The sequence below is a fragment of the Microchirus variegatus genome, assembly GCF_963457635.1.
Source record: "Microchirus variegatus genome assembly, chromosome: 16".
Classification (NCBI taxonomy): Eukaryota; Metazoa; Chordata; class Actinopteri; order Pleuronectiformes; family Soleidae; genus Microchirus; species Microchirus variegatus.
The window spans coordinates 3,841,997-3,864,159 of record NC_139817.1 but is presented as its reverse complement, the minus strand read 5'-3'; the positions used below and the strand labels follow the sequence as shown (position 1 = coordinate 3,864,159).

General features: G+C 43.5%; 1 protein-coding gene across 2 annotated transcripts; it reads right to left on the bottom strand.

Annotated features, from left to right (window-relative positions):
• Nucleotides 1-1,652: 1,652 nt before the first annotated feature.
• mphosph8 (M-phase phosphoprotein 8) lies at nucleotides 1,653-20,963 on the bottom strand. 2 transcript variants are annotated; one of them, XM_083902629.1, is made up of 14 exons: nucleotides 20,807-20,963; nucleotides 17,709-17,870; nucleotides 15,711-16,751; nucleotides 14,847-14,943; nucleotides 14,439-14,717; nucleotides 14,225-14,347; nucleotides 13,914-14,002; nucleotides 4,644-4,784; nucleotides 4,472-4,558; nucleotides 4,235-4,389; nucleotides 3,674-3,825; nucleotides 3,433-3,557; nucleotides 3,093-3,176; nucleotides 1,653-2,348 (listed from the first exon to the last, which is right to left on the bottom strand). In XM_083902629.1, the coding sequence occupies exons 1-14, from the start codon at nucleotides 20,912-20,914 to the stop codon at nucleotides 2,307-2,309; spliced, it is 2,685 nt and encodes an 894-aa protein (XP_083758755.1). In that variant the 5' UTR covers nucleotides 20,915-20,963; the 3' UTR covers nucleotides 1,653-2,306. The 2 variants fall into 2 exon arrangements, with proteins under 2 accessions (XP_083758755.1, XP_083758756.1); XM_083902630.1 differs by having other exon boundaries at nucleotides 15,711-16,748.
• Between the last annotated feature and the right edge of the window lie 1,200 nt (nucleotides 20,964-22,163).

The following is a 22,163-nucleotide window of genomic DNA, read 5'->3' as shown; positions in this document are numbered from 1 at the left end:
CGAAAAAAAACTAAAATGGCGGCTCGGTTTCACTTCTGTGTAATATTAGAGTGCGGTGACACAATTAAAAAAAATTAATTAGTCAAGTTTAACCCGAATTTTAATAACTTTGAACACGAAAGTACACACGACTAACACTTAACAATAACATTTAGTGTTTAATTTAGTTTGTTTGTTGTTGTTGTTGTTTACCTGCGGTTCATATCCGAGCCACTTCTCCGGTACAGGGTGGTCCTCCGTGGGTTTGTTGTCGACAAAGTGAAAGGAGCAGACGTACGGTCTCTTCGGCGGCTTCCTCAGATTCAACGCCTTCAGCCACCGGCGCAGCGTGGCCGCGTTCTTCGGCGGAGGATAAAGTTCGTACGGAGCTTTACATCCGCACTTCCGTCGCGTTTGCGGCCGGTGGTCGTAACACTCCTGCTCCAGGAAAGACTTTCGCTTGTACCAGTTGTTATGGCAACCCGTGACGGCGCACACGACACCGGTCTTTCGAGAGGACATGGTTTGTTTTGTTGTTGTTGTTGTTGTTGTTATTGTCAAAGTTGTTGTTGTTGTTGTTGTTGTCACCGAATGAAAAGCTACTACTTTTTACACCATACCCGGATATGCCACACCGGAAGTCTCGCACAGCAACAATGGCGGACGTGTGGATAAAAAAAACAAAAACAAGTGTTTATTTTATATAAAGCGTGTGAATATGAACAGTGAAAAAAATAATTATATATAAAAATAGCAACATGAAAGACAAAGATAGTGGTTTTACTTTAACTCAAAGGCAACATCTTTACTTTATAATTATTTTCAAATTAAAATAAAACAATAGAGGGAGGATAGAAATGAGAGGGAGAGAAAGGAGGAGAGACTAGGAGAGGAAGGAGGATTAGGGGACAGAGGAGAGGGATGAGAAGGAGGAATAGGAGAGGAAGGAGGAGGAAAGGAAGAATGAGGAGGGAGAAGAAGAGAGGGAGGAGAGGAAGAAGGAGGAGGAGAGAGGAAGGAGGAGGAGAGGAAGAATGAGGAGAAAGGAGAAGAGGAATTGAGGAGGAGTAAGAGAGGGAGGAGAGGAAGAAGAGGAGAGGAGTATGAGAGGAAGGATACAAGTAGGAGAGGAAGGAGGAGTAAGAGAGGAAGGAGATGGAGGCGGAGGAGAGGAAGAATGAGGAGGAAGGAGTAGGAGAGGAAGGAGGAGGAAGGAGAATAGAGGAAGGAGGAGTAAGAGAGGAAGGAGGCGGAGGAGAGGAAGAATGAGGAGGAAGGAGTAGGAGAGGAAGGAGGAGGAAGGAGAAGGAGAAGAGAGGAAGGAGGAGAGGAATTGAGGAGGAGTAAGAGAGGGAGGAGAGGAAGAACAGGAGAGGAAGAATGAGGAGGAAGGAGTAGGAGAGGAAGGAGGAGGAAGAATGAGGAGGAAGGAGAAGAGGAATTGAGGAGGAGTAAGAGACGGAGGAGAGGAAGAAGGAGTAGGAGAAGAGGAGAGTAAGAGGAAGATGAGAGGGAGGAGAAAAAGGAGGAGCAGTTGAAGGTTGAACACAGACTGAAATTCCCAGTTAAAATGTTTGCAATAAACTTTAATAGAAACTTAGCTAATGTTGTGTTTTTTTTACAGCTTTTTTAAATAATTTCCGTAATCGTCTAAACCAAACCAGAATGCCCCTCATCACTAGTTCCTTGGTCTTAACGATGTTTTCACTCATTAACATCGTACCGTTGAAATTGTTCGTATTTTCAGGCCGCTTGTTTGCGTCTCCGCTAACGTGCCAGGACCTGTCGTCACGTCATTTTTTGCGTTCGACGGTGTTCGACACGTGTCAAACACGGGGATAAACGGCTGAAAACAAAACAACAAAAAGCATCATCGTTAGATTGATCCCGTCGCCCGGAAAAAATCGACCTCACGGTCACGTGACGTAGTGTGGAGAACAACAACAATCAGACTTTGTCCCAAAAATGTACATAAATAATGGAGAAAAACCTCGGCAGATTCATTCTACACACACACACAGCTAACACGTCCACGCTAACAGGAGGCGGAGCTTAAGAGAGAAAAGGCACAAAACCAGGAGTTTTTTTTTTCCCCTTCATCTTCAACATGACGTAAAAAAGAGAGGAAAAACTACGACTAACTCCTTCCATCCCGACACCGAAGTGACCTCGTCACGACCTTTGTGCCACATACGTCAAGAATCAAAAAACAAAACTCCTCCTCGTTTCTTTAAAGACGTCCGTCGTCTGTGCTGTGGTCTTCAGGGTTTATTTGTGTTTATTTTGTTTTGCTGGTGACTCGGGGTTTGACCTTTGACCTCTGCCTGTCACTGCAGCTGGACCTTGTACGCACAGATGAGGAGTTTGACCTGAGGAGAGAGAAAATATCAGAGAAAAACAAGACCATGAGAATCCAACACCGCTTATATTCACCAATAGTTAGGATTTAGGTTATTTTAGAACACAGAAAATGTCAGAAAATCTGTAAATTGTGACGTCCTTAAGTCTCTTATTTTGAAAATATTCACATTTAAGAAGCTGAAAAAGCAGATCAATTGTTTACATTATTTTAAAAAGACATCAAAACCATTATTTATTTACAACAAAAGCCATTAATGTGGTCTTAGATAAGTAAAATATAGCAAATATTTAAAAACAAATAATGTTTAAATGACTAAAGGGCTAAAGGTAAACATCACTTTTATTATAGTATTGATTAAAAAAAACCAATACTGGCCGAGTTACAGATATATGAACGACACACAAGGGTTAAAAATATAAAATGTCACAGTAAAATGTAATAAAATCTTTCAATGTTGGTCTAAAAAGTGAGTATTTTAAGTTCTTAGGTTGTAGGAGCTTTTATTTTGGTGGTCCAACGAACTAGCTGCTATAACGAAATTAAAAATAAACAGGAAAAACTTTTAATAATCTAGTCCATGAAATATAAAAAAAAAACAGCAACAAAAAGAGTTGTTCCACTATGATTAGTTTTTTTTTTCAAATACTGGACGAGATGGAGAATAATAGCTTAATCCCACCCTGCTCTCCTACAATTGGATCGTTTACACCTCGTCCTAAACGTCGGAGATTAAACGTGATCATTCCGTTACCTTGGCCGTCGGTGCTTCTGCCAGACGAATGAAGAGTCTGTTAATCCCCGGGATTGGGCTGAACGAGTAGATGAAGTGACTGTCCTGAAAGTTTCGAGATTAAATGAACGAGCAAAGAAACAAAAAGAGAATCAGTGAAAAACAAACATTTTCAACCGGAAATGGCCTCAAGTCTGAGGCTACGGGATGCATTCAGTGACCCTAGGAAATTGCATCGTTCTTAAGGGTTCTCATTCTGTGGATTGCGCCGTCCTTTTGAGTTTAGAGGAGAGGTTTTTACGAGATGCGTTCAGGAAACCTTGTAAATTGCTATAGTGTGTTTTAAAAAAAATAAACCCACCAGGAAGATGGGCAGCTGGAACTTGTCGTTGAGCACCACGGCGTGGACGCTGCAGGGTCCACACAGCCTGGCTACCACCTCGTTGTGGAAGTTGGCGTGGAAGATGAAGAGGAGGATTCCTGAGCCTGGAGAGAAAAAATATATCTTTATCTCTTCTTCAACATGCAAAGTCTCTGAAAGACCAGCAGACAAAGAATCTTTTGTCTCCCCTCACCCTCACCCTTGGCGTCTTATATCTTACCCTCAGGTTGTGGCTGAGCCTTGAAGGCAAACTCCATGTTGAAGTCTGGTCCTTCGCAGAGTCTGTGACAGGCCAGAGGGAACACGGGCTCCAGGATCTGCAGGCGAGACTCAAAGTACGACCTGATGGTGTCCTCGGCCACACTGGACAACCTAGAGGTGGGCAAAAGAACAGGTCAACAGGGAGGAGGCGCGCTTTTTAACAGCAACAGCTGAGTTAGCTAGCTAAAAACTAGCATTGGGCACGTTAACGGCGTCAACGGAGTCTCTAAAGTAACGCTAAACTTTAAAAAAAGAGGGAAACGCATACGCAGGTAAGCGTGGTTATTTGCTCCAGTTCGACTGTAGCCGCGCTAACGGTGCTAATGGAGCTAGCGCAGCTAACGGAGCTAACTGGTAAAAGTTGCCCGGACTCCGGTGCCGAGGCACGTAAACATGACGTCACTCGCGTCTTTTTCCAGTCAGTCGTCATGGAAACGCGTCATGCGCTAATGCGCGTTAACGTTGACGCCGTTAGCGTGCCCGGCACTAGCAAAGTAACGCGTCGTGCGGTCAGACTCACGCGTTGATGTGGTCCTTGATGAGGTCGCACACCATCAGGTTGTTGCCCAGCTTGGCGTAGTACATGGCGCTGTTCTTGTGCTTGGACAGGATGTTGCAGTCGGCGCCGTACTCCAGCAGGAGGCGCACGATGTCCGCGTTGCCTCTTTTACAAGCCTGCGAGGACAAAGACGCGAAGAGTGAAACGACACGAAACTTTATTGCACCATCAAACACAAATCCCAGTCGCCCCCGTTACCTTCATCAGCGCCGTCTCTCCCGTTAGCGCCTGTGCGTTGGCGTAGGAGCCGGCCTCCAGCAGGATCGCAACGGTGGTCAGGAAGTTCTGACGAGAGCAGGTGAATAAAAACGATAATGTGATTGAGAATAAACACTAAAATAAAATACGTGGTTAAAGAGGAAGGACTTACTTTCTCTGCGGCGTGCATCAGCGCCGTGGAGCCGTTCTTCTGCCGCCCGTTCACCCTCACCCCCTTCTTTATCAGCAGCCTGAGGATGTCGTCCTGTCCTCCCGCCGCCGCTAGCATGGTCAAGGACATGCCGCTCACGTCCTGTGGACAAAATGGACACACATGCAAGGCTACAGTGTCATGATAAGAATCCCTGAAGTGTTTGTTTATTGCCATTTCCTCCCAAGGAAAGTATCTAAAATATAATCAGCTACAGTGTGACTGAAAACGCCAAAGTAGCCATTAATTCTTAAAAAAAAAAAAATGCTATCGCAAACGCACCGTGGTTTCAAGAAATGTCTATAAACCTTGTAGTACATACTCCAGGCCTGTATGTGGTGCTGTAACGCTGCCAAATGATGCACCAAAAGCAGGAAAGACGACGAAGAGCTTTCGCGCCGCGTAGCTACAAACTTCTCGTACGAGAAGAAGACGTGGGAATTTGACGTCTTTGTAAGGAGCAAAAAAAAAAACAGAGGTAGAACAAAAACAACGAAAAACAAGGGTGGTCATTTTGAAATCCGCAAAAACATTACACAACATTTCGTCAAAAATTCTAAATGACTGACATCCTGTTGAGCTAAGGCTATGGTTACGGTTGACTTTTTTATTCGTCTTAATCTGTAACATCTTCCCACCAAGTTTCGGGAAAATCGGCGGAACTCAATTTTGCCTCCGTTATCACCTTAGAGGGGGGCGCAATATTTTGAGCCCTCACGCAACGCAAAAGTCCGGGGAATGCCAATATCGAGTTTTTTCGCTAGACCTGACCCCTGCGCAAGGATTCAAGAGTTTTTATTCACGTTAACAACCCTCAAAAATGTCCACAAAGCAAGGGATATAACAATAATCTGAAGGATAACGATAGGTTCATCGCACAAAAACATAAGTTACGCACTTCAGGACGCCTCAAAATGACAGACTTCCTGTTGCGCTAAGGCCATGGTTACGGTTGACTTTTTTGTACGTTTTGATCGGTAACATCTTCCCACCAAGTTTCGAGAAATTCGGCGGAACTCAATTTTGCCTCCGTTTTCACCTTAAAGGGGGGCGCAATATTTTGAGCCCTCGAGCAACGCACAAGTTCGGGAAATGCAAAATCGAGTTTTTATTCACGTTAACAACCCTCAAAAATGTCCGCAAAGCAACAGATATAACAATCTGAAGGATAACAATAGGTTAATCGCACAAAAACTTAAGTTACGCACTTCAGGATGCCTTTAATTACAACAAAAACCCTCAACTTTTAAACCAAGGAACATTTTTTTTATTGTTCAAGCAGAGGTTCCTTACAGTACTAGGTAAGAAGGAAACATAATTACAACAGGATGTGGAGGAGTCATGTGCAACTTTATGTACAACAGCAATGTAAAGAAAATCCATCGTCTACTATAAAAACAAAGAGAGGAGAAACACTGCTTTGAAACAATGGACGGTAAAAACGATTAAGTGTCTCAATACTTGAACTTTCACACGAGAAGAACTCTCCTCTTCCAAGTTATGATTGAACTGAAAAACTGATGCATATGTAGAGTAAGGTGTGAATGAGTGAACACTGACACAGCTGCTACTGAGTTTTCCTCTCTGATAAATGGCACGTCAGTGACGTCTGAAACTCTAAAAACATCATTTCATCGCAGAGAAATTGATTGAAAATAAAACAACGTGCTCCGCGTCGTCGATTGTTCTTTCTCTGCCGACCGTCAACAATCGGATGATTGTTTTCGTACCTTTTTTTGGTCCAAAAACCTTAAAATAACGACGTTCTCAAACGTCCTGAACTGCAGTGACTGAATATTTCAATTGATTAAGTGGATTCTGTACATTAACGCGTTTAATTTACCTTAAAACCTTTAAACAACAAGGTTTGCAGCTCCTTAAAGAAACCTCAAAATGTTTTCTTTTGTAATAACATACGATAATATAATACTAGGAAAATATCTGGCAACGTCCAACACCATGTGTTTTATACATGTATTGCAGCTTTTTTTTCTTCCCTTTTGAATGATTAATCGACGTCACTTTCACAAAGTATGGATTTACAAGCCCAAAATCCACTAACACGTTTGCCATGATGACGCGATATATATTTTATATGTAGCACATGATGAAAATTAAACACGGCGATGACGATTAAACGGACAAATGCAGTGTACATTACCTTAAATTAGAGTTCATTAAATACAATAAAGTACTAAAAAAAATGCTTCTTTACATTTTGTGTATAGTGATATAAAAATACAGCCCAACCTTTCAAACTTTCTGGTTATTAATAATAATAATAATAATAATAATAATAATAAACATGGAATAAAACACATGTGATTATATCATTCGTGACTATTTTTGATTTCCCAGATGCTTTATCGTCCACAAGTGCAGGCGGTCGGGGGTTAGGGTCTACGTCTACAACACACGGACGTCTACAGGCTAAAGCAGAGAGCATTTGGTTCACTTGGAATCAGGCATTCAGGGAGCGCAAGTCAACCAACGGACATCCATCATCATCATCATCGTCATCATCATCAACATTTGCTGGTATGTTTCGATTCGCGTCCAAGTGTATTGTGGAAGTGATGAGTAAAGAGTAAAGAATTGTCCACGTACTGAGGCTAGTAATGCTTAATAACGGGGTATGAACTCGGGCTGGGTTAATAGCGGTTTGAACTAGGGCTGAAAAATTCACAATTAAAATACCAACGTGAAACAACGCAATTAGCACACTGCAATTTAACCGTACTATGTTCGAATGAAGTAGAACGTATATATATATATATATATATATATATATATACGTGGGTCACCGCATATTTGTTTTTACGACGGCTGGCCTCCCTTCCCGATGTAACCGTCCCATTTATCCGGTCTTGAGATCGGCCCGAGGAGTACACTGGGTTTATAGAGTGTCCACTTGACCCAATTCAATGGGGGAACAATGGGAATTGGGCACAGAGGTTGGCAACCCTCCGATTACAAGCCAAAATCCCCTTTCGCCAAGGCCTTCGGTTGCCAAAAGTAGTGTTTCCCTTACCTCTTCCGAGTTGTACCAAATTTCAGTTGGCGGCAATATGCAACGTCACCCCTAGGTGGCACAAAATCCACCCCAAATAGTACACGAATATAAAATCGGAATACCTGAAAGCAAATCGCAAGCCTCTCCAGCCCTAGCTTGAACCTTGAGATGAAGTGCCAACACCGTGCGCCAATGATTGGTTGCAAATTAGGTTTGGCCAAAAAAAAAAGAGTTCGGTTTACGTTGAACGACGCGATCACATATCAAAAATTACAACAATTCCCATTGATAAGCTTTGATGAATGGACACCCCTGTATCACGGACCGTTACGTTAGGTATACACAATCTAAACATATTAATACACATTAATAACTGCTTTTTTTTTTTTTTTTAGAAGTCCGAGCTACAGTACAAACATCCTCAACTCCACTCATTTAGCATATATTCATGCAACAGTACACCAACAGCTTAGTCTGGTAGACTAGTTTCTAAGTACTTCAGGACGGCAGGGATCCGAGATCCATACGCCTGCCGGGTTTGTGTTTCACTACAGTTCACATCTACTGAATTTTTAAACCCCGTGTGATTTGAGGGTCATGGCCACAGTGCTCAAACACTTCCAAAGTGTTACGAGTCACCGAGTCCTTTCATTGAAAAAAGTTAAATTTACAGCGAAAGATAAACAGGACCATCCCAATCTGTGTTCGAAGTGAGAGTCTGGGGTTCGCGTTCTCCAGTTTCTTTGGCGGCAACCACGTGCCCTTTTCTTTTCAAGGACTGGATTGAATTATGGACAAAATACTTGACTTCCCTCCACGTCCTGCTGTTCAATGCAGGCTCAGCAGCTAAACACGCGTCGCAATCCTTTTTGCCCGGCACTTTGGCCAGTTTGCCGAAGTCCCCAAACTGGCGCCTAACTGCCGCCTGCTCCTCCTCGCTCCATAACCTCTTGTTTCGCTTCGGACGCTTGCCGCTTTCCACGCTGGATGCGGGCGAACTTTCCTGCACCATGGGCGCTCTATCGGGGACGCTGGGTCCGAGGATTGTTGGGACAACCTGGGCAGTCGTGGGGATCCCGGGTGGACTTGTGGGATAAGCCGGCGAGTCCGTGTGGTTCAGTGCTGTGAAGGAAGAGACGACTGGCCTGCTTTGGTCATTTAGTGAGGAGAACGCCGGCATCATCGACGCGCTCGGCGTGTTTAGTGTCGTGTACGTAGGGATCATTGAGGTAACTGGAGCGTTCAGCGTGCTGAAAGCAGGAATCATCGGCAGACCGGAAGTGTCGTGCGGAGCGTACACCGAAGACATAACCGCCATGTTCTGCGAAAACGAAGACGACATCGGCAGCATGTGGTTGCTCTCGGAAGTGTACGGAGGAGGCATAAGTGCGTTTGTGGTGTTGTGCGGCGTAAACGTAGGAACTACTTGCGTGTCGGTAGCGTTCAGCGGCGTGAAAGAGGAGATTAGCGACTGACTCGAGTGGAGGATGTTTGAACTCGTGGAACACAAGGACGCGTAGCTCGTGGTCATTTCATGGGCGAACGGCGGCGGCGGCGACTCTCTCATGTTTGTCGGCGGTGCCATTGTCACCAGGCAGCTTGAGTTAAAGTCATCTGGATTTACTGTCGTCAACGAACAGACGACGCTGGTGTTCTGCAAATCTTGCTTGATGCTCGTTTGGACTTCAGCTGCAGGACTCTTTGGACTCCCTTCAGACTTCCCTTGGTTTATTCTCCTCCGTAACGTCTGTAGTGTGTTGTGTACGTAGTTTTTGACGTCCGTCCAAGACCTTTCGCGGAGATTCGGCTCGGCGGCGATGCAAGCGTTGCACTGCTTTTTGCCCGGAACCTTCATGTTCGTGATGTAGTCATTCAAGTAACGCTTCACCGCAGCCTGCTCCTCCTCACTCCACGGTTTTCTTTTTAAAGGGGCCTTCTGTGTGGCTCCTAAAACAAAAAAAACATGGTTATACAAGAGAAGTAAGATTCATAACTTCAGCATCAGTGAGTCCGCAGCTCGGCATGACAGAAATGTAGTCCTTTTAAGTACAGGACGGTATGTACAGACCCTTTTGCCGAGTTTCTATCGAGTCTATTTGGTTTGGTTCAATACGGTACGTATTTTGTGTTACCATTAGGAATAGGAACCTACCGTTCAATCGTGCCGAATCTCTAAGCGGAACTCTTGACCATTGGGTGTCTTACAAATCCAACATTCAGTATCAAAGAAAATCAGTACTCACCATTGTTTTCGGTGGCGGGCGAACTTGATGGCAGCGTGGGTTCCATCTTGATCAGTTCTTTGCTCACGTCTTCGAGCTGCGAAGCGTCTTCAGATAGCCGGTAACACTCCTGGCTGTTCACTCCGACGAGCTGTGCTACTTGGTCCAGTTCACGTTCGCTTAGGCTCAGTAGCTGCCAACAGGTGGCGACTTGCTCTCTTATCGTCGAGGACAGAAGCGCGTCTGGGTTTTTAACTCCGCATTCCACGGCAGCTCGGCGGAAACAATCCAATCCTCGGATGAAGGACGGGCCTTCGTTGCGGGCAAACAGGTATGGATTCGTCGTCGACACGCCCACCTGGTGGCGCTTTTCAATAAGCAAGTCAATCGACAGCACCATCTTCTCCGTGAGCAGGACTAGCATGTTCCTTCCAAACTGACCTTCAAGTTCCAACCTCGTGAAAAAGGCACGCAGCTCCAGCTCTAATCTTGTGCTTTTCCGGACGTGCTCCGCCGACAGCACGGATGTCGCGTTGCTCTTCCTGCAATTGTAAGTCTGCAAAAGCAATCGTCCGATGTTTCCTACCCGTCCTCTGTTGAAAAGGCAAACGTCTGCTAGCGTGGCTTCGCTGAGCTTTTTCCACGTCGACAAAGAAGGACTTTTTTTCAGATCCCTCCTGGCCTCGTCTTCCTCTTTCGCGATGAAACGGTGCAGCTTCATCAAATCTTCCGTCAAAGTCGACACGTCGACCGTTTTTATTTCCGGTTTCACAGACGACGCGAGGGCTTTGCGCGAAAAACACTCGCTCCACTTTGTGTCGAGGAGGTGAATGAACTTTTTGACCTCACTTTCGCTCTCGCTGTCCTCCGTCATGCGACTTTCCCCAAACGCGATTTCTGCAGCTCGTTTCAAGGAGTAGCCGATCTTCGAGACGAGGGAGACCGTTTTAAACTTGTTGGAGCCGGGATCAAATCCGCTCGCCTTCTTTGCCCCTTCGACGGCCAATGTGAATTTGGACGGTTGGCATATTTCGTGCAAATACTTAACACTGTTGTCGAGCTCATTCACAGCGACGATAAATCGACCCAGTTCCCTCATCTTTTGTGCAATGTACGCAAACTGAGACTTGTCATGGTCGTACTTTACAGCCAAGGCGTTGCCATATTTGCAAATAAGCGGGTCGTTCCTGATATGCCTCGAGATGTCATCTTGATGCATGATGTGTACGATTTCCTTGCAGCCGCCAGTTAAGAACTCCGACATCGGAAGCAACCGCGAGGCAGCAGGGTGGACTCTGCTTGTGCCTTCAGAAGGTTTCTGGTCGCCCTTTCTGGCCTTACACGATCGCTCGTGTCTCCATAAGTCGGTTTTGCGATAAAAAGCAAAGCAGTGCTTGCAGGGCAGGAAGTCGCGGACAGACACGGCAGGGTTTTTCACCTGTTTCTTGGACACAATTTCCCCATCGCCGCTTCTAAGAACGTGGCAATTGTGCTCGTAATCTCCTTTATTGCGAATCTGGTCAAGCAAAGTCTGCCTGAGTTTGGAACCTTTGGGGAAGTGAATCGCGTGGGCGACGTCCGTTTCCAAGGCGTGTTTCTTTTCCAAGTGCTTTGCAAGTTGGGTGAAAGACATTTGGCAGTAGAAACAGAAGTGTTTTTTGGGCGGCTCTTTTGTCTCTTCTTCGTCTTCTGGGCAAGGCGTTAAATCGAGGACTTTTTTACAAGTCCTTTGACTCGATCGTACCGGTTCTTTCTTCTCTGAGGTTTTCCTACAGCGGCGAATTTGCCTTTTAGAGATTTCTTTGGCGCCCAGCTCAGAACCACCGGGATTTTTGCTCTCTAAACGGCCAGCGACCACATCCTCCGCCTCATCGTTTGATTCATCGGGGGAACACTGTTCGTCAGTTAAGCCCGCTAGCTCCGCTTTATCGTGCTCCATTGTCAAAATCCATTCCGCGTCCAAACTCATGTCACCCGATAAACCGCCTTTAGTGTCGGCCAACATCTCGTCTTCACTAGTCTGCTTGGCGGCCGAATTACATGCGGCGCTGCCGTCATTTCGGACGTTTTTGTGGTCGCTCATCTGCTTAGCGTTCACGTCGCCGGGGTAGCACGAAGCCATTTCTTCAACCTTATCCTTAAGACAATCCAAATGTTGGAGTATATTATCTTCTATTCTTGCCGTTCCCTCTTGACTCAACCTAAGAGCATCGCTCAAACTCGTCTCTTCAATCAAGCTCCTCTCTCCTTCAAATGAGCCCTTGCCACCAATAGTACAGGCCTGTAAAAGAACAAGTATACGTAAGACTCATCACCAACACAGAGCCAGTGAATAATTGGAATAATTAAGTGACGAGGTTCAAACACAGTTGTTGGGAAGTAAATACTGAAAAGATTTAACCGGTGGTGATAAGTCAAGAAACCGCCTCAATAATCCCTCGACATTTAAAACACATCTGCACCTTGGCCACGCCCCCCCACCAAGACTCACTCAAACAGCCGACACCTCTCACAACTCGGTAGAAAAACGACATGTGACCCATTTGAGAACAGTTAATGGCTTTATTGGATCAAGCAGCGTTTCGAAAAACATGGCGTACGACGTCTACTGTGTCGGTAAATGTGTCGTCATGAGGTGTTGGATGAAATGCTACGAAATGAGGGAGAACAGAATATGCACTAGACGTTGCTCTTGATGATGCGTATACAGAAAAGGATGACTTTTTATAACGAAATTCTTCAATGAGTCCAGGATACCAGGCCAGATACAGGTGCACAAAACATGAGGACACTTTGGTGCTCCATCACTCAAATATCAATATATTTTTGTTGGGTTTAAATGTTGTTGATGATGATAACAGACAAAAGGTTCAATCTAAATATATAAGAGTTGCTGCTAGTGCATGTTGTGTTATGACTGTGATGGCGATACATATGTGCAGTTGTACCTGCTTCAAATGCTTTAATCTTCGTTCCCCGTTGGATTCTTTGTTTTCAGCGTCGTCTTCCCAAACCTGGTCACTGCAGGGAAACATGAACATGCAGTCTCTAAATGTGCAAACATTACAATGATATAATGTGATATAATATTCTATGCACTAACTGGCATGCACACAAAATAAGACTCTAACCATCCCCCCCCATACAAAGTGAAAAACATAATTTGTCAATTATATATAGTATAATCTGTAATAAACAGAAAGCTTCAATATAAATCTCTATATGAGCTATAAAGACTATTGTCTTGTGAAATGATATATCTAACATTACAACAGTGTTTATTTCAATAAAGTTATTATTAATAAATGAAGGTCACACTCTTACCTTCGTCGGCTGCAAAAGGCGACGGTGCTCGGAGATTCGCAGAAAGTGAGTCGATGAAGAGATTCCTCTTGTGACAGAACAGGCTTTTAATTTCTGATTAATATATGGGTTATTATTATTATTATATAATGTCCTCTGAGCGCAGTCACGGACACCAACGCAAAGTCAAGGTCACGTAAAAGTTAAGTCACTATCTTCATGTATTAAAGTATGTACACGAGCGTCGCACTCGTGTATAAAGTAGGTTACAAAATGATGTCGGTTTTGGAGACAACGGCCAATAATTATGTCAAACACCTTTAAAACAAAATAAGGTTGTTTATCGCATGTTAATGTGGACGTTACGGTGTCCGTTATAGATAGATAGATAGATAGATAGATAGATAGATAGATAGATAGATAGATAGATAGATAGATAGATAGATAGATAGATAGATAGATAGATAGATAGATAGATAGATAGATAGATAGATAGATAAAAGTTCACACATCCACTCACACTAGCACACACATTGGGGGCAACCAAGGTGCAAACTGTATAATCCAAGAATTTTTCATTTTCGTCTTAAAGGCTCAAAACCTTGAGATTCAATCAAAACAATCTAAATAAATCAATCTCGATACATAAATACAAAACAAAAATCAAAAAACATTGCGACATGACCGACTTACCTCCTGGTCCAGATTGTAGTCCTCTTTGGAATTGAGCGCCAGTTTTACCGCCATGTAATCCCCACACTTCACAGCATCTCGCAACTCGCCTGACGCACAAAAAGTGGAGCCAAGATTAAGATTACGGAGAAAAGACAACAACCAACAACACCACAAAACAAGAATACGGAGCCAAACTGAACACCTGGTGGATCCATTGCATCAATATCTGAGGTAAAATAGTTCCTACAGAGACTTTACAGCGACTGAATATCAAAATATGTTGACTTATTTTATAGCCAGTATGGGGTAGAAGTGGTAGAAGCACTCACTGGGAGACAGCGGCGGACCCGACAGGATCTCATCCTCGCCGTTCAGATGTTTCTGGAAGTCGTCCAGAGTCATCCAGTCCAGGTTGAGGTCCATCCCGAGGCTCAGCGTGGCCTGACCCTTTTCTGTCAAACGGGCAGAAGATAAGAGGAGAAAATATTAAAGCGCAGGTTTTTTTTGTAGAAACATAAGATTGAAACGCGTCGGTGTACGCACCAGATTTGTCGGCGCCCTCCGGCGTCTCCTGCGCCTCCTGGTTCTCCTCACACGCCATGAAGAGCCTGGGCTCGCTGTCCTCTCGCCTCTTCTTCTTGTCGTCCGTCGTGGTCGGCGTCGTCCTCTTCTCCCAGCTGGGTCTCTGCTGCTGCTGCGGCTCCTCCTGTCTTTCTCGCCGCTCCCTTGAATCCTCTCCGGCTCTGGGTTTTGCCGTGGTTTCTTCCGAGTCCCTCTCGTCGCTGTCCAGGCTGAAGCCGTAGCTCTGGCTGGGTCTGGAGGCTGAAGACGAGCAGATGAACACAGATTATTTGACTATTTCCTGAAAGATATTTGAGTATCTTCACGTTGCTCTTTCAGCCTGAGCTCAGCCGTCTACGTGCAACGCCCATATTTAGATGTTTTTATTACCGTCCGATTGCTTGGTCCTCTCCGTCTTCTCGGACTCCGCTTTCTGAGCCGGGGACTCTTTGGACGCCTTTGGAACCTTCTCGATTTTCCCAATGACCTGATGTTGGCAAAGAGACGGAAATAATCAACGACAACAACACCACCGTAAACATATATATATAATATAGTTTACTCAGAAAACAGCAGCACAAATGTTCACCAAGAAGGTATGAGGTGTGAGAAGGTTTGAGAAGGTGTGAGAAGGTGGTTGTAAGAAGGTCTAAGAAGGTGTGAGAAGGTATGAGAAGGTATGAGAAGGTATGAGGTGTGAGAATGTATGAGAAGGTATGAAAAGATGTGAGAAGCTATGAGAAGGTGTGAGAAGGTATGAGGTGTGAGAAGGTGCGAGAATGTATGAGGTATGAGAAGGTATGAGAAGATGTGAGAAGGTATGAGAAGGTGTGAGAAGGTGCGAGAGGGTGTGAGAAGGTGGTTGTAAGAAGGTCTAAGAAGGTATGAGAAGGTGTGAGCTATGAGAAGGTGTGAGAAGGTGTGAGCTATGAGAAGGTGTGAGAAGGTATGAGAAGATGTGAGAAGGTATGAGAAGGTGTGAGAAGGTGCGAGAGGTTGTGAGAAGGTGATTGTAAGAAGGGTAAGAAGGTATGAGAAGGTGTGAGCTATGAGAAGGTGTGAGAAGGTGTGAGCTATGAGAAGGTGTGAGAAGGTATGAGAAGATGTGAGAAGGTATGAGAAGGTGTGAGAAGGTATGAGAAGGTGTGAGAAGGTGCGAGAGGTTGTGAGAAGGTGATTGTAAGAAGGTCTAAGAAGGTGTGAGAAGGTGTGAGAAGGTGTGAGAAGGTGCGAGAGGGTGTGAGAACGTCATACCTTCGTCGGTTTGGCGGTGCTCTTCTCCGGCGCCGGCTGCCGTCGAGGAGCTCGATCTTTGGCCTCACAGTTGAGCAGGAACTTCTCAAACAGGTTAGCAGAGCCCAGACTGTCCTTGGAGCTCGCTGCCACCTCCTCTTTGGCCACTTCGTCCTCCTTCACCTTGGCGGTGCCACTGCTGCTGCTGACGCTGACGCTGACCGCGGGTACAGAAGACGCGGAGGACGACGTGGACGAGGACGATGGCGCCACCTTGGCGGGCGCCGCCGCACTCTCCGGCCCTTTGCTCTTCACCTTCCTGTGTAAGGCGGAGCTGTCGCTGGAGTCCGAGTGCGGCGCGCTCTCCTCTTTGCCCTTGGACGTGAGGCTCTTGAGCTTCTGGAGGCTGCTTTCCTTCAGCCCGACGTCTGGTTTTTTGACCTTTTTGTCAAAGAAGATGTCCTTGATGCCCTGCAGCTTCACCTCCCACTTCCCCCTCTTCTCTTTGGACTTATCGTCCAGGCGAACCTTGTCAAACGACTTGACCGAGTCGTCCGCCTGGGGCTCCGACGGACCTTCGCTCAGGTCGTCCTCCAGAGGAGCGGCGGCCTCGTCTTCAGAGGTCTCCATCTTCTTCTCCTTCTTCGCTTTCTTCTTCTTCCCCTCGTCTGACTTCTCCTTCTTATCCTTCTTCACCTCTTTCACCTTTTCCTTTCTCTGCTTCTTGGAGAGAACCGGCTCGTCGTCGTCGTCGTCCTCTTCAGACTCCATCAGCCGCTTTTTCAAATTCAAATTGGCCTTTTTGTCCTTGGCGGGCGACGACGGAGCGGGCGCCTTCTCCTCCTCGTCGTCTTCATCGCTCTCTGGAGCAGGCTGAGGCCTGACCTCGTCCTTACGTTTCTCTTTCTTCTTCTTTTTCTTCTCCTTCGGAGGGGATTCGTCCTCTTCCCGGATCTTTTTCTTCTTCTTCTTCTTCTTGACGGGCGACGGCACCGGACGGTCTTTGTCGCTGTCGCTGTCCGAGTCGGCGTCAAACACCTCGCTCTTCACGGGCGACGGCTTCTAGCAGAAAAGAAAGGGGAAAATTTGGATTTTAATACAACATCTTTGCTTTTTTTCTGCTCAGATCTCATATGTAAACAGTTTACTTTCTTTAAAACAGGTGGAGCCTTATGTCTGTAATATACCAATTTGGTTATATATAAAATATTGCACAAATACAGATGAAAAAACATCTTATTAATATTAAAAGTCACATTTTGAATGAATAAAATGAACCATTTCCTTATTTCACTTTGTTTTGTTCTTGAAAATATGAACATTTTGACATCCATTTGACAAAATAATGACCAAAAATGGCTTATTTTGGCCAATAAAGTCAAATATAACCCAGAATAACAGCAACAATAGCACAAAAACTAAAACAACAGTACACAATAACACATTATATACATTTCCCATAATTTAAACAATAACCCTCTAATCATTTTGCTCTTTAAACTTAAAGGTGCATCATGTAATAAATCTAAAGCAACTGGCCATAAAAATCCTCCTAATATGTCACAGAGACTCAGGAATAATGTTCATATAACAAACTGAACTCACCAACAACAACAGTACAGACAAAATATTTGCATTAAAAAAATATTTTGCAGACTGCAAATCATGTTTATGTTTTGAAATCATGTTTTGGAGTCATGTGGCGCCACCTACCGCCGTCTACCAATCATTGCAGTCAGTAGAGTCTCAGCTGCCGAGCAACCACGGGTTGCCAGTTATGAAACCTAAAAGACCTCGGTATTTTGAATTTGGATGAAGTAACTGTTTTTGGCCACATTCTTACATATGGCGCCTTTAATACCCAATTTTAACTCATGTCAGAGCTCAACACGTCCGTATTTAACATTTGTTCTCACTTTACAACGTTCAAACATCAACAAAAACCTCTTAACTTCATGATTTTAGAATATTTCTAACACTTGAATGCTAACAAATACACGGACGTAGTTTCGGACTCACCACGATCTTCTTGGCCTCCGCTTCCTTCTTGGCCCTGGCTTCTACGATGTTTTTTTTAAACGTTAGCAGGACTTCGTGACAGTCCTCCAGGTGAGCCTCGGGCTCCCACGTGTCGTCGTCCGAGCAGTAGTTCTTCCAGCGAACCCTGTAGAGAACTTCGCCCTGAAAAACACGGGAAAACACAGACGATGAAGCTCGGGTTTCAGCGCCGCCAACCTGTCGCAGGAGATACATGGTCCACGATGCCAATAATATCACCATTTCTCCATTTATTCACAACAGCGAGACAACGATACATCATCAAATTGACCGCTAGAAGATACATGGAATTGACTGAATTGCGTAACTTACTTTTTGAGATTATTTAATTGTTTTAACGCACATTACCCGTGCTAAAGCAGAATTTGACCATATTTAATGTCAACGTCGTCGTTCCCAACACGTGGAAAAATCCTTCATTTAAAGAAATAAAGCAGAAATGAAAGGTAATAATAAGCGTATATGTTAACACAGATCAGATCTGTGAGAAACGAAGATGTTTTAGAGTAAGACGTGTGAAGATCAGGACAATAATTCCTCTAAAAATTATCAAATGATATCCTACGAAGATCTCACTCTAAAAGCAGCTTTATTCCACGTTTTCTTAACTGTGTAAAAAGGCACAAACAGGAACTCCTTCACCCACAAATTTGTCAATATTGTTTTTATTGAATATATTATGTATTGTTAAAATGTTATTTTTAAAGTCACTCACATGTGTTTTAGTTAACTAGGGGAGTTAAATAAAGGATTTTCCTTTATCTTTCCTGATCTTTTGTTATTGTAAGAGACAACCAAAGGATCAAGTAGGATGTTTTTAGGCCTAAATGCAAACATAAATGGCTCAAACTGAGAAAACTAAAGTGCAAATATCTCCATTATATCTAAATGTGCTCGACAGACGAGGTGAAAACCATTTGTCGACAGCTCAAATGTCTAAATTACCCATTTCAGACACCGAAATGTGTAATTAGCGACATTTTCACACTTTATATCCAGCTGAGGTCAAACTGAACGAGATACTGAGCTGAATTTATTAAAATGTGTTCATTAACCATGTCACAGATCCATATATATGTTCATGGTTTATTCCGACCAAACCCAGACTGCTGTGCACGCTGATTTTTTTCCTGCTGTTATTTTGTATTTTCACACTATCTTCTTCACGCGGTCGCTTCGTCCTTGACATCAGGCCACGGCAACATTTCCACCCTCCTTAAAATGTTCCTGACTGAACGCAGGAGGTGAGCCTCTTGTTAAAAGTAAGGCGTGCAGTAAAAAAACAGTGTAAAACCAGAGCCCCGCGAGCCTCTGTGCAAACAGCTGCGTCGAAAACCATCATTTGTAAGACTCGTCTTGACTTTGTGTTCGCGAGGTGTGGCTGGAAAACGTTCATTTCAAACACCTGAATCCTTTTCTACTCCACTTTTTGGCATATAGTTTATTAAACTGGACTTTTTTTAGACTTTGTACTTGACATTTTCATCTGTATATGCAGGGGAGAGTAGGAAAAATAAAGTATTAATGCATCCTATGAGTACAAGTACGCTGCTACTTTGGTTTGGAAAGTCTTATTTGTGCATTTATTTGCAAAATCATGTGCAAATATGTTAGTATTTAGGCTCTACACTTGACTTAGAAAGTCTATTTTAGATGTTTATTTCTGTGTATGTCCCAGGATGGAATACAAATTAAGTATGAGTGCATAAGTTTCATACTTAGTTTTAAAAAAGTGTACCTTAGACATTTCTCTGCAAAATATTACTATTAGTGCATACTGTGACTGCAAATATGTTACTATTTAGGCATTATACTTGATTGAATAGTCTAATTTACACATTTTTAGTGTGTGTGTATATGCACCAGGAAATCAGAAAAAACAAGTACTAGTGCATACTGCTAGCTAAGTTTAGTTTAGATTAAGTATGAGTGCATAAGTTAAGTTTCATACTTAGTTTTAAAATGTGTACCTTACACATTTCTCTGCAAAATATTACTAGTAGTGCATGCTGTGACTGCAATTATGTTATTATTTAGGCTTTATGCTTGATTTAAAAGTCTAATTTACACACTTTTAGTGTGTATAAGCACCAGGAAGTCTAAAAAAAACAAGTATAAGTGCATACTAAACTTGTGCTGCTAGCTAAGTTTAGTTTAGATCAAGTACGAGTGCATAAGTTAAAAGTATAACTTTGACATTTCTCTGCAAAATATTACTATTAGTGCATACTGTGACTACAAATATGTTATTATTTAGGCTTTATACTTGATTTAAATGTCTAATTTACACATTTTTGTCAGTATATGCATCATATGCATGTAAGTATTAGTGCACACTATTAGTACAGCTATGCTGCTAGCTTGTCTTTAGGTCGGATTTGCACGTTACTGTTACTGTTACTAATTATGATTTATAAGCATTAAAAAAACAGACTGTTCTATATATTTCTCTGTAAATGCACAGGGAATTGTTAATTAGTACAAACTTTGTTGACATATGTTGATATAAAAGTCCAGGTTGGACTCTTTATGCTCCGGGAACTCACAAACAGGAGGTTATTGACTTTGTTTAGCCACGATGCTACAATAACATTAGCAAACGTCAGTGTATTTGCAGTATTTGTGTATTTTAAATCAGTGATTTGGCTCCATCATAACGTATATTTAGATTATATAAAAGGCTAATAATGGTGTAAACAGCGTCCGTCCGTCCTTTTTTTGGCCTCGGCAGACGCAGAGAAGAGCGGACATCATGGGAGAAGTTATGCAGGAAAAAAAACGATGCTATGAAAATATGGACGAGCCACAGCAAAACAAAAGGAGGCACCGCTTTTTAACAAAAATAACCACGTAAATGCATTAACTTTAATCAAACGCACTGCAGCGTATGTTTGTATTGTATTTTTTAGCCTCATTAAAGTGTCCACTTGTACGTGGGCAATGCGTCGCGAAGCCAGTGCCAGTCCGAGCCGGAGCCATGTCTGCGGCTGCCAAACTAGCCAGGCGGCGGCTACGTAGCAACTTAGCATGTAGCATGTAGCATATAGCTGGGGTTGTACCTGCTCCTCGCGCATGTCGATGATCCGCTCCACTTCGTACACGTCCTCCTCCTCGTCCTGCTCGCTGTCCGCGGGCTCCACTTTGTCGACGGCGTCGGCGGCGGCCATGGCTGCTGCGGCGGCGGCGGCGGCGGCGGCGATAAGAACGGGTCTGTGTTTTTTTTTTCTCTCTCCTGCGGTGTGTTGTTCGTCCCCCCCTACACACACACACACACAGAGGTAGGTACGGGCGGTATTAGCGTGAAACCCCGGCCAACCCCTCACTGACTGCGGCTCGGAGGAGGCGGAGATGAACCGAGTGCACAACAGTCACCGCCCGCTCCCACCGCGCTGCGTTCACGTACCGCGGCCGAACTCGTAATCTGGAGTTCAAAGAAAAAATAATAAACACATCGACCGTGGAAATTCGTCGTTCTTTTAAGTTTTTAAAAATCGCCTTTGTGACGACGCGTTAACGCTTAAGTCGTAATTATGAGATTCTAAAAATGCAAAGTCGTAATTGTGAGATAGCAAGTCCAAAATTAAGAGATGCTAATACAGAATTATGACATGCAAAGTCGTAATTATGAGATATTATGTATGAGATGTTAAGACAGACAAGTCTTGATTATGAAATGCTAAGTCATAATTATATAGATGCTAGGTCATGATTATGAGATGCTAAGTTGTAATTGTGAGATGCCAAGTCATGATTATGAGATGCTAGGTCATGATTTTGAGTTGCTAAGTCATAATTATGAGATGCTAAGTTGTAATTGTAAGATGCTAAGTTGTAATTGTAAGATGCTAGGTCATGATTGTGAGATGCTAAGTTGTAATAGTGAGATGCTAGGTCATAACTATGAGATGTTAAGTCATAACTATGAGATGCTAAGTCATGATTATGAGATGCTAGGTCATGATTATGAGATGCTAAGTCATGATTATGAGATGCTAGGTCATGATTATGCGATGCTAAGTTGTAATATGAGATATTATTGTAAAGCACAATTTTTTAACTTTCGAAACCCAAATTTACGATGTTTCGTAAAGGCAACGCAGCCGTAAAGCTGTCCCTGTGGATTTTGACGTCGCAAATATTTTAGACAGCAATGCAAACATGGGCCACACAAAGATGGAAGTCGAGTTATGCGTTTTATACAATGGTCATGAATTATTATGTACATTCATACATTTTAGGAAATAAAGTAAATGTGACAGAAAACATTTTTTTTATTATTATTTTAATCAGATTCAAGTAAAACAACCTGAAATGAAACATTTAAAGCGGGGAAATCCTCTTTTCAATCGAAACAATAAGACATTTTTCAGCATGTGCCGTAACGTGATATTTGACCAAAAATACACAGAGTTTAAG